The following is a 12,222-nucleotide window of genomic DNA, read 5'->3' as shown; positions in this document are numbered from 1 at the left end:
GTAGAGCACTTGCCTTGCATGAGTGAGGCACTGGGTTTGATCCTCAGCACTACATAAAAATAAACAAAGATATAGTGTTCATCTACAACTAAAAAAATATTTTAAAAAAGATGGAATCAAGGGCTGGGGTTGTGGCTCAGTGGTAGAGCGCTTCCTCAGCACCACATAAAAATAAATAAATAATTTTTTAAGAGAACCTTAAAAAATGGAATCAGTAAAATTATTTCTTTATAGTTCAGACTGTTGTCTTTGATTAGAAAAGTATTCACAGACCCCTGTGGGTCAGTGCAGTTACAGGTGCTGAGGACACAGCTGGGAAGCAAAACAAAGCCCCTGCCCTCAAGGAGCTCATGTTTTACTGTGGATAGGTGTATGTGGGGACACAGAAAAAGAAATGTGTCCGGTGTTAATATTTCTAAGAAGAAAACCAAAATGATTTTAGAGAATATAGAGCAAAGGGCTGTGATATTCTGATACAGGGCATCAGGTAACCCTGGACGCCTGCATAGAAAGGAGTGGGCAGCCCTGAGGGATAGGGCACAGCTTTCCGGAAGAGTATTAGGGGAGGTTGTAGGATGAGGCAGGAGCAGAGTCAGTTGGGGGAGTGGAGGAAGCTGAGGCCAGGAAGGCAGTCAGGAGGGTGACTCCTTACTTAAGTGAGGAGTGAGATGGGGCCCCTGGAGCTCTCTGAGCTTGAGTGAGGTCATCTCCCCGTAAGTGGAGAGTGGTCCAGAGTTGTGGTGACAAGGGAGAACCATTGAGAGACCTCCATGGCTAACTAGAGGTGAGGTAATGGTGATCTGGACTAGGTGGGTAGGCACTGGTAGAATTCTGGATTTTGAAAATAAAGTGAGAAAGTGAGCAAGGAAGGGTGACCCCCAAGTAATTCAGTATTTGAATTATGCTTTGGTTTGCTTTTTTTTCTTTTTGATTTTTTTTTAACAGAACCCAGATTAAGTGTGGCTCCTGAAATGGATATCATGGACTACTGCAAAAAAGAATGGAGGGGAAATACACAAAAAGCAACCTGTATGAAAAAGGTACAGCAAAGGTGCCCATATTTCAGGTCTTTTAAATAGTCTCTCATAAATTATGTCATTTTATATTTTTAGACATTCATTAAGACAACTGCTATTAGACTTGGTAAATACTGGTGTTCTAATTTTAGAAATGAGGAACCAGACTCCATAGATAGCACCTTGTTTGGAGTCACAATATTATTATAGAACATGCATCATTTATTCAGTAACTTAATTTCTTTGAAAAACTCTTAAATGACTGTGTTACTCAGATTTGGGTGAGTTTTAGGGCCATTTGAGAATGCCCTTATTAGCCTGGTGTTGTAAAAGCCTTAAGGATAAGGGCAGGCTAATTCCATACCCTTGGGTCTGGTCAGATGCTCTCTAATCCTAGGGGCCTAGAAACCTCTTGTATACCTTGAAATAGAGGCATCTGGAGTAGTTTCCTTCGTTAGTGTTTCCCAGGAGCTGCCCCTTCTTAGTTCCGTTGCATAAACTGGCAACCCTAATGTATTCTTCAAGACTATGGGGCTGATCTTGGGGACTCTAACATTCTTTATTAGGTCAAACCACGTGGAATTATTACTACTATTTGACTATGAGCTACAAAAACAGCAGTGTCAGCCAGGCGCCTTGGTGCATGCTTATAATTCCAGCGGTTCAGGAGGCTGAGGTAGGAGGAATGTGAGTTCAAAGCTAGCCTCAGCAACAGCAAGGCACTAAGCAACTCAGTGAGACCCTGTCTCTAAATAAAATATAAAAATAGGGCTGGCAATGTGGCTCAGTGATTGAGTGTCTAAGTTCAATCTCTGGTACTACCTAAAATTGGGATTTAGATGTCCACCTAAAATTGGGATTATTTACGTTATAAATTCAAATGTACTTCTTGTGTATTAGGGATATGGATCTGTCTTATTTGATAGAAATGTCTTAATTTTTTTGTTCAGAACTTCCTTGTTTAGAATTTAAAATTTTAAGCATATGAATACATTTATTCTTTTCCTTATAGCTTGTTTTTCTAGAAATATTGCTCATCTTTAAGTATGCCCCCTGTTCCTTAGGGGCTTTTAGTCAAATGTGGCTGCCACTTGTAAACCTCTGAGAGCAAATGGTGAGCCCTGCTTCTTTCAAGTCTGGTGTTTTTGATACTTATTAGTGTCCTCAATCACAAAATATTCAGGGCTGTCAATTCATGCCCAGGTTAAAAATATATAGACTTGGGGGGCTATTTGCCCTGTACCAGACTAGATAACCAAAAAACTAGATATCTAAACTATATTTTCTCATCTTTCCCAGAAATGCTTTCTCTGACTTGTAATTTTATTTTGTGACTTCAGTCTCTTCATAGGGTCTCTTTAAATAGTTATCATCTTAAAGTCCATTATTAAAGATGTTCGAATTACCCAAATATTCCATATTTTGGAACTTGTACTAAAATTATTTCTCTATGGGATTAATTCTAGGGAAAGAAAAGATTTGATTTCTGACCTCGTTTGAGGAACATCTCATCAGGACTTGTGGCTTAATTAGAGCATGGTAACTAGGGTGCCTGGCAATACTTTGGTCTCAATTTTATTTTAATTCTTATTTGCTTAATTGTCTAACTTTTCGTTTGGATACTCTTGGATATAAATTTGTATAAATCTAAATTTAATTTTAAAAGTTTGATTCTTCTCTAAAATACTGTGATTTTCTGTGCTTTTGGGAAGGTACGGTTGCAATTGCATCTGCCATGGTAAATATTCCTGGGATAATTAGGGGTCTGTCAGAGGGAACTGGTGCATGTTGGTAGATGTGAGTCGGCCTGATGGTTTTTATATGTTGTACTGGTTGGATCACTAAGTACAAATGCAACTTTCAAATTTTCATTATTGGAAAGAAGTCCTTTCATTTTCACGTAGAATGGCATCCTAAAATATAAACTTTGAAAACAACTACTAGAAAGGTTCTAGTTCTTAGACACCCAGAATGAGGGATCTGCATTATGCCTGCTCCAGTGTGATACCTCTTTCTTTGTGTAAATGCAGGGTAGCAAATAGAGTTTCAAGTGACTGTCAAGAACAGGACAAGTGAAGGGGCTGACTGGACTTGGGGTCAGCAGAGTCAGTCCTGGTGATAACAGTGTTGAGCTGAAGAAATCAGGACCTCATGTATGCCTGTGGACCCAGTTACCAGGACTTTTTTGAAATACGCTTCAAAATAATTTATTTGGATGGCTGTTTTTGAGTGCCCAAGCATGGCACTGCACATTTTCATTTCCTTGTTTTATTTTCAGATGGAGCAAGAGTGACACTTCAGTTTACTTGGAAATAAAAAAGGTCTTGGGCTGGGGTTGTAGCTCAATGGTAGAGCACTTGCCTTCTACGTGTGAGGCACTGGGTTCGATACTCAGAACCATATAAAAATAAATAATAAAATAAAGATATTGTGTCCAGAATAAAAAAGGTCTATCCGATTATTCAGACATTTCCTAGCATGTAGATTTTTACACACACATTCATACACAGTCATGCACCCCATAACAATGTATTGATCAACAACAGACCACATATATAATTATGATCCTGCAGGATTATAAAAGAGAAGAAATTAATATGAAGGAAAAATTCACCTCACCCATTGATGTATCTGTTGTATATGGCAATACACTGCATTACTCAGATGTTTCGTGATGCTGGTATCAACTAACCTAGTGTACTGCCAGCCATATGAAAGTATTACACATACTTTTGGGTATACTACAAAATACTTGATAATGGTAATATGTGACAGTTGTTGTTTGAAATATTTATTTTATTATTCTTTGCTATACTTTTGATCATTATTTAGAGTGTTTACCATAAAACAGTTTGCCATATTATGACAAAAGCAGCCTCATATTTTTCATGTTTACTGACTCTACATAGCCTCATTTCCTCCTGTGCTTAATTTAATCTCATCATGGCTTTTAAGCATACAGAATCCACTGCTAATGTTGCCAGTAAGAGGCCATATAGCCTAGATGTGTAGTGGGCTATACTGTCTAGGTTTGTGCAAGTATATGATGCCTGCATAGGGATAAAGTTGCCTAGTGGTGCATTTCTCAGAATGTCTTCCCATCATTAAGTGACAGTAATAAGAAGGAATTTTAATGTCTCACAAAGGATTTAGCCAGTCTTGTTTTCATTTTTTCCAGTGATCTGGAATAGGATAATTTTTTTCCCCACAGGAATGGAACTCTTCATGCTCTCTGAAGCCAGTGACCACCATTTAAAATTCTTTGATACTTTCTCCCAGGGCTATGAGGAGGTTTCTCAGAAATTCACCTCCATAAGGCGAGTCCGTGGCGATAATTACTGTGCACTGAGGGCCACACTGTTCCAGGCAATGAGCCAGCTGGCTGCGCTTCCCCTCTGGCTGCAGGATCCGGAGCTCACGCTGGTACGCTGCTGCTACAGGTTTGAGTCTGCAGTGTTTCAGAGAGTTTTTGTGAGACTTCCCTTTGTTGCTCATGCTATCTGCCGGTGTCTGCAGAATGGCATCAGCATGTGGGTTTATTCAAGTTTTTGTGTCGGGTATGATTTCACATAGTAAAATAAACAAAAATAATTGGTATCTCCCAGAAGAGAAAATGATAAAAGTTAATTTAAACAATTCAGCTGAATTAGAAAACAGATGTTTAGATTACATAAAAATCACTTAGGAACAGTTTAATTTCAGTATTGATGTTTATATTACATGGACTGTATATTTTACTAATTGAGAACCTGCCAGGGTTTTAGAATACACATTTCTTTCATTTTAGCTGCAGTTCAAGGAATAGTACTCTCTGCATGGTGATATGGTTAATATCACATGGGGAGAAGCTCCCAGGCCTGGTCTTCTTTAGTATTTTAAATCTTCTACATGATAGAGATATACTGGGATCCAAGGGTTCGTGTGACACAAATAAGATCACATAATAGGAATGATTGGTCAGAACAGACTGACATTAATTGGAAGAAGATCTAAAGTTCTGTGCTTTAAAAAAAAAAAAAAAAAAAAAAAAAATCACCCCAAACCCTGAAGTGCTCTCTGTGGGAGACCTGCCTAAAAGCAGTTTATGAAGGGGAAAGAAAGATATTGGGATGTTAATGAATAGTAAGCCCACTGTGCACCCACATGAAGTGTGTTGGCCAGCAGTGATAATAAAGCCCTGGCTGCACTTTAAAAGGAATGCTTCAAAAAATCAAGTGGTAACAGCTCAGCTGTGAACTGGGCTGGTCCATGCCTATTGTGTGGATGGGGTTGAGTTGTGCCTGTATCTTCAGTAGGAGATGAGAATGTGACCAAGATTGACTCATCTCATTCTGGGAATAGAAGAAGATTAGGATGAAGTATATTTGTTTAGAATAAAAATAACTTTTAAAAGAAACTTGTTGGTGGCTAAGCTAATAAGAACTGTTTTTGGTGGATAAGGGATCATATGACTCTACAGGGCAAAACCAGGACTGGTGGGTGGAGGATACCAGCTATCTGCTTCATGATGATCTATTTTATAAACCAATATACAATCAGCACACCTATTGAAACTGGCAAACTGACACCTGGGAATGATATTTATTTCTAAGCAAAGACGTCACCTTAAGCAGATTTTTTGGTATTAGCTTATTATGTCTTTGATGTGAAGATTCCAAAACAAATTGATACACTAAGCTATTTTTTTCCTTTGCACATGATGACATTTATTAGTAGTGAACTGAGTTCACTTTCTGTGGGGTGTATTTTAACTTATGTGCTGTATGGTCATAGCTTAATTTATATTACAACAAAATCCTCCTTCATGTTACATATGTTTCTTGTTGAACCTTTAACCTTTAAGAGACCTTTACATTTATGGTTTTTGTTGGCATTGAATTTGAATTCTTATACTTTTCAGGAATCTCTGGCACAAATATTGTGCTAAGTAATTAAACATATGAAGTATACCCTAAAAAAAAGTAAAGCACAATGCCCTGACAGGCTATACTTGGATAATACCACTTGCCGTATTAGAAATAGGATACATAGATGGTGTTCTGTCTATGATCAGTATTAGAATATGATGCGTGTGTTGTTTTCCTGACCTAATTTGAATACTGTGAAAGAGCTTTAAAATTCCTAGATTCTCTTTCTAATTTCTTCCATTTTCTCTCTGTATAATCCAGTATATTTTTCCCTTGGGAACACAGTCTAATTATTTGTTCATAGGGGTGGTATTTCTTCATCTAAGGTTTGTTGAGTGCTGAGAGACCTGTGTCAAAAAGAGAAAAGGTTCATTCTACCTGCCTGTGAGTTCAGTATTTACATTTATTAAACTTTGGTTCTGCTGACTGTGCACTGAAAACAATCACTTAACTCTTTTTTTGCTCTCATCCACCTAGACGACTTGCCCCTGTGTTGATGTTCTAGCCCCCTAGAACTTAACATGGTTTGAATATTTTCTTGACAGGTTCTGTTTTGTTATTTTCCTCCTGAGGCCTGATGGGTGACACTTTCACCACTGAATTTGTATTTGAGGTGCCAGTCAGGGAAGTAAAGGATATGTAGACTTAGTTTGGTTGTGCTTGACCAACACTGCTTTTAACCTCCTCTTGGACATCCCTTGGATCATCTCTTGGACCTCCTATATGTGCTTTCCCATTCCTCTTCTCTCTCTGGCTCCTCCACCAGCTCTTCCCTGAGACAGTCTACTCTTGAGTCCAGCTTCCTTGAGTGAGCAAGTGTGTAAGGCCTGGAACCTTTAGCTAGCTGTATCTTGCTTTCATTTGTACTGAGAGGTGTTTTCTATTGGATTTTGCCATCTTCCTTCTCTTGTAGATCATCATTTGGTTTCAGGAAATAGGAGAGCTTGACCAAGCAACCGTCCCCTGAATCTGGGCTCAGAGGAAGAGACCCTGGACTGAGCTGGTGCTCAGCTTCACTGGCCTTGCTCTGTTCCCTGCCTGTGAATTGAGCTTTGTCCTTCCTGCCCCTCCTGACAGTTCAGTTGCCTCCTTATCTCCTGTCGCTGCCTGGGCTTGTTGTTCCTGTTTCTGTCGAAATCTCAATCTCCATGTTTGACTGTAGTCTAATCATCTGACCTTGACCCCGACCTTGGAGATGGCTAGGTCTGGCTATTCTGAAACTTGGGATAGCACTTTGATCCCTGAGCAGGGGGTATTCTTTATAGCAGGGACTCTCTTGTTTCTAAGTTTGCTGTGTTTTAGAATGTCTCTGAATAAGTGGGTCCTGTCACAGTGTTTGCTAGGGCAAGATACCAAAGCTTTTTTTTGTAAGTTCATTTTGGGTACGACATGTTTTTGTTATTGCCTTTCTATCATGATGTCAAGAATTATAGGCATGTGCTAGAGAAAAGCTGGCTGTTAAACAGCCATAAATGAAGTGAAGCCTAATTCATGTATTCACTGTTCAAATATTTGTTTGAATATTTACAATAACTGTTTCTTATTCGGTTCTTGTTTCTTGCTTAAGTTTCCTTTATTCTTACAAAAGTCCTGTCTCTGTGTAGTATAAAAGGATGGCTATTTTTGTGTTGCATGAGTTTTGACTCCTGAGAGCATTTAAAGTTATATTCACTTTTTTTCTTCTGAATAAGTAATTCTAACACCTCTATTCTTTTCCTTAGTTTTCAGGTCTCAATTTTAAAAATTTCTTCAGTCCACATATTGCTGAGATACAGGACATGCTGGCCCCGTGTAAATGGAAATAACCCTAAGGAGGATTATCATTTTAGCAACAGGTTGCCCAATGAGTGAAAGAAATGAGGAACTGACTTTGTTCTTTTGTGTAGTTGGTTAGATCTTTGTGGTCTTTACATTTTAGTTGATTCTTGTACTTGCCTTTTAGATAACTGTATGGTGTGAGGATGCTCAGCTGTCTTTTTTGACTGCATTTTACCTCTCATTTTCCTCTCATATCTGTGGAGCCAATAATTTCTGCTTAGCTGTTTTAAATCCCAAATTTTCAATTCTTCAAGTATTTCAATGAAGTGACACAAATGCATTAAGATAGGTTGAAGTAAATAACCCAGAGCTTATATATTATATTAATAATGTAAATCAATATTATAATTATTATACAATGATTATATTGCTATTATAGATCATATGATTATGTATTATATACTACATTTAATTTTCTTTTATATGTTCCACATGATGGAACAAAATAGTTCTCTGTGCTGAGTTGTGATTTCATCTTGTTGCCACTTGAGGGCACATTAGACGCTGGTGAATACTCTGAGGCTGAACTGAAGGTTTGGCAGAAGGGTTCCCATGTTGCTGAGGTACAGGACATGCTGTCAGAGTTTCTAGGTGGGTCATAAGATGATGGCTCCTCTGCTTAGCTAGTGGTGTAGGTTGCCATCATTGTAACAGGGGAGTCATTTACATCCCTATTGTGCTTCTGTTTTTTGTAGAAATGGAACCACTTTGGTTTCACATGATTGCTGTAGACTGAGAAGGTGCAACCAGAATTACCATACATGAAAAGGTCTTTTAAGTCTTAGATAGGAACACACGGCTTCCTGTATGACTGTGTTTATAACTGTTAAACAAGTTCAACGTAGGATGCTGGAGGATTCAGTTATTTTTTAATGAACTTTTGACCAAAAAGTGAACTTTTTTTTTTTTTCTAAATTTTTATAGCAGTGAAGTGACATGTCTGTGCCCAGCCTAATTATATGATTTTTCTCCCGACACACCCAGGGATGTTGGGAGAGTCTAATTTCCCATGGTCACCAGTCACCAGTGTGTCTCAGCTTGCCTTTCAAACTGCAGATTTTATTGATAAGTAGAGGGAAACCAAATAAATACTCCAGGAACCAAGGAAAAAGAAAGAAATCATCATGATAGTAGTTTAGAGGTCATTCTTTCAAAAATAAGGTAGTCAAAATGAAAAAGAATAAAGCAGCCCCATCTCCTTTAGCCCCTGCGGTTTATTCTCTGGTGTCTTTTTTGTTTCTTTAAATCTTACTGAATTCATTAGGCAGTTAAACTAAATACTGTTGTTTCTTTGCTTGTTAAAATTTTGAGTGTATGTGTTAATATTGTTTTAACAAAAATATTTTTCCACTTTTTCAGTGAATTTTTTCAGGAATTAGAAATTAGGCTTTATTTTCCTAGTAGGAAAGGAGCAGGTTTTGATTTTACCCAAGACTACCTCCCTTGTCTGGGAGTGCCTTCCTGAGCAGTGTACTAGGGAGTGGTGGGAAGGCTGCCAGTGAGCCCAGGTTTCAGGAAAGATGAAGTATGGGTGCTATCTTAGCTCATCCTTACAGTTGCTGAGGAATATGCCTGGCTGTGGTTGGTGTCATGCAGGCAGGACTCTGCCTGTGTGTGTCAGCCAAAAGCACTGTTCTCTTTTGTAGTCCGCTGCATGGTAGTACCTCTTAAGTTCCTGACTTAAATATTTAGGTCCTCCAGCCTACACCCACATGACAGACTTGCAGGAATTAATTCTGGAAATAAAGGTTTCATAGGCTTCGTGATTTCTTCCAGCTTGAATCAAGTGATGGATTTTTCTTGGAAGATTAACACGTGTTTATCTCTCTTGTTTCTTGCTATTCTAGTTACCTGAAAAACTGATACACAAATACAGCTGGATCAAGCAGTGGAAACTTGGGCTGAAATTTGATGGGAAGAGCGAGGACCTGGTTGAAAAAATTAAGGAATCCCTCACCTTGCTAAGGAAGAAGGTTTGGACAGTGTGATTTTCTGCCTCTGATTAGTGCAGAGCTCTTACTCCTGATTTCCCCAGCATACTAGTTCTTAGTCTTTATTCAGTGGGTTATCAGATGCTCTTGGCTGAGCAGGTTACACTGGTGCACACATGTAGTCTCAGCTACTCAGAAGGCCAAGGCAGGAGGATTGCTTGAACCTAAGAGCTGGAGCCCAGTCAGGGCAACATAGCAAGACTCTTGTCTCAAGCAACCCTTGGCCGATTTATTTATTTTTATTTTAGTTTATAAAGAAAATAATTTTATTTTGGAAAGAAAAGAATTTTATTTTGGCTTAAGACTAGAGGCTGGAATTGGCTAGTTTTTAGATGAATTTTTTTTTTTTTTTTTTTTAAGAAGAAAAGATTTTTGGAACACTATATAATAAAAAAGATGCAGAATACATAGAACATGACACCACTCATTTGCATTTTAAAATGCATTTTAAAACCACAATGATGCCATATGATATATCCAAGTATGCATTACTTTTTTAGCTCTTTATGAATTGAATATATACATTTTAAATTTTGATGTCAACTACCTTTCAAAAAGGCCCTCTAATTAATTAACATGCCTTTGAAGATAGTGCCCATTTCCACACACATTTTACTCTTTACAAATATTGTTCCAGAAACTTGTCTTTATTGTTGCATGAACAGCTGTCTTTCACTTTTACATTTTATTAATGATAAGAATAAACTAATCCAATGGGGGAAAAAAGAATAAAAGATTTTTTATTCTATCAATATGTATTTCTTCAATTCATATAGTTTGATATATAGGGACATTATGATCTATATAACTACTTAGAATTTTTTTTTAATTTATTCTTTTAGATACACATGACAGAGTGTGTTTTGACTTTATACATACATGGAGTATGACTTATTCTCATTAGGATCCTATTCTTGCAGTTGTACTTGGGATGGAGTTTCACTGGTTGTGTATTCATATATGAACATAGGAAAGTTATGTCTGATTCATTCTACTGTCTTTCCTATCCTGTTCTCCCTCCCTTCTCTTCATTCCCCTTTGTTTAATCCAATGCACTTCTGTTCTTCTCTCCTAAACCCTTAGTGTGTGTTAGCATCCATATATCATATAGCACATTTGGTCTTTGGTTTTTTTGTCATTGGCTTATTTCATTTAGCATAAAGTCTCCAGTTCCATCCATTTCTTGGCAAATTCCATCATTTCATTCTTATTTATGGCTGAGTAATATTCCATTGTGTATATATACCTCATTTTCTGTTATATCCGTTCATATATATCTCCTTTCATCTGTTGAAGATCACCCAGGTTGGTTCCATATCTTAGCTATTGTGAATTGAGTTTCTATAAACATTGATGTGGCTCCATCATTGTAATATACTGACTTTAAGTCTTTTGGATATATACTGAGGAGTGAGATAACTGAATGAAATGGTGGTTCTATTTCAGATTTTCTAAGGAATCTCCATGCTGCTTTCCGTAGTGGTTGGACCAATTTGCAGTCCCACCAGCAATGTATGATTGGATCTTTTTCCACATATCCTTGCCAACATTTATTGTTACGTGTATTCTTGATAATTGCCTGGAGTAAGATGGAGTAATCTGACTGGAGTAAGATGGAATCTCAAATTTTTAAGTGAATGCAAACTGTTCCAATGAGGTCTTTGGTAAAAATGGAGGAATATCACCATTATCTATTCTTGGTTGAGATGTTGTATGCTAGTGTATCTATAACAATATTTTTAACTTTCTTAAAGGTAAACTTTAAGAAATGTAATCTTTGTTCTAATTCATATTTATAAGTTTCAGAGATATGATTTAGTTCATATTTCTTATATAGCAATAAAACTAACTCAGGCTTATTAAGTTCTTCCCAGTTATGGTTTAATATTCTATCTCTATATCTTAAATACTTACTTTGTTTCCAGTGACTTCTCAATAAGTAGATTTAGTAACTTATTGTTTGAAAAGTGTCCTAAGAATTTGTCTGAGACAATTCAGGGAGAACTTGGTCTGTGCTTCCTGGTGTTTTAAACTTTGTGTTTAAAATTCTTCCTGTGATTTTGCTCTCTCCTCTGAGTTAGATGTCCTGCTTATACGTGGGCCTGCATTGACTTCTCAGTTGCTTGCTTTGAGCAACTTGGAGTTCCCTTCCTAGGTACAGTGAGCTTAGGGCCCATCAGTTGTTCCAGGCTTTGTTGGTGGAAGAGGGGTCAGGTAAAGGGAAGTTAGACAAGAGGTCCTTCCTAGCATTACCTTAAGTGGTGATCTGTTCACTCAAATTTAGTCTCTCTGCCCTTGTTCAACTTTGAAATCCCTGAGAGACACCCTATTTCTTCCTTTGCACCTAGTCCTTTAGCAGCAAGCCTGATACATAATAGACATTTGGTTAATGCTTTGTTGATGAATAAACTGGGTCCCTGACTTTCTCAAACTTAGTTTTTAATACAAAGATAAGAAATGTTTACTGGAAAGTACACTGTCAAAGGAAGT

At 37.6% G+C, this 12,222-nt stretch overlaps 1 protein-coding gene across 3 annotated transcripts in view; it reads left to right on the top strand.

Moving 5' to 3' along the window:
* Positions 1–12,222, top strand: part of Otulin (OTU deubiquitinase with linear linkage specificity) — a 46,462-nt gene that overhangs the window by 13,147 nt on the left and 21,093 nt on the right. For all 3 annotated transcript variants that reach the window (XM_076857457.2, XM_076857455.2, XM_076857458.2), the window contains 3 exons: positions 946–1,040; positions 4,296–4,439; positions 9,589–9,714. In XM_076857457.2, the coding sequence (XP_076713572.2) occupies positions 946–1,040; positions 4,296–4,439; positions 9,589–9,714 (365 nt within the window). The remainder of the gene's footprint in view (positions 1–945; positions 1,041–4,295; positions 4,440–9,588; positions 9,715–12,222) is intronic.

Source organism: Callospermophilus lateralis, chromosome 5 (assembly GCF_048772815.1).
Source record: "Callospermophilus lateralis isolate mCalLat2 chromosome 5, mCalLat2.hap1, whole genome shotgun sequence".
NCBI classification, from domain to species: Eukaryota; Metazoa; Chordata; class Mammalia; order Rodentia; family Sciuridae; genus Callospermophilus; species Callospermophilus lateralis.
The sequence above is the reverse complement of the archived record's forward strand: the minus strand, read 5'-3'. Positions and strand labels throughout refer to the sequence as shown.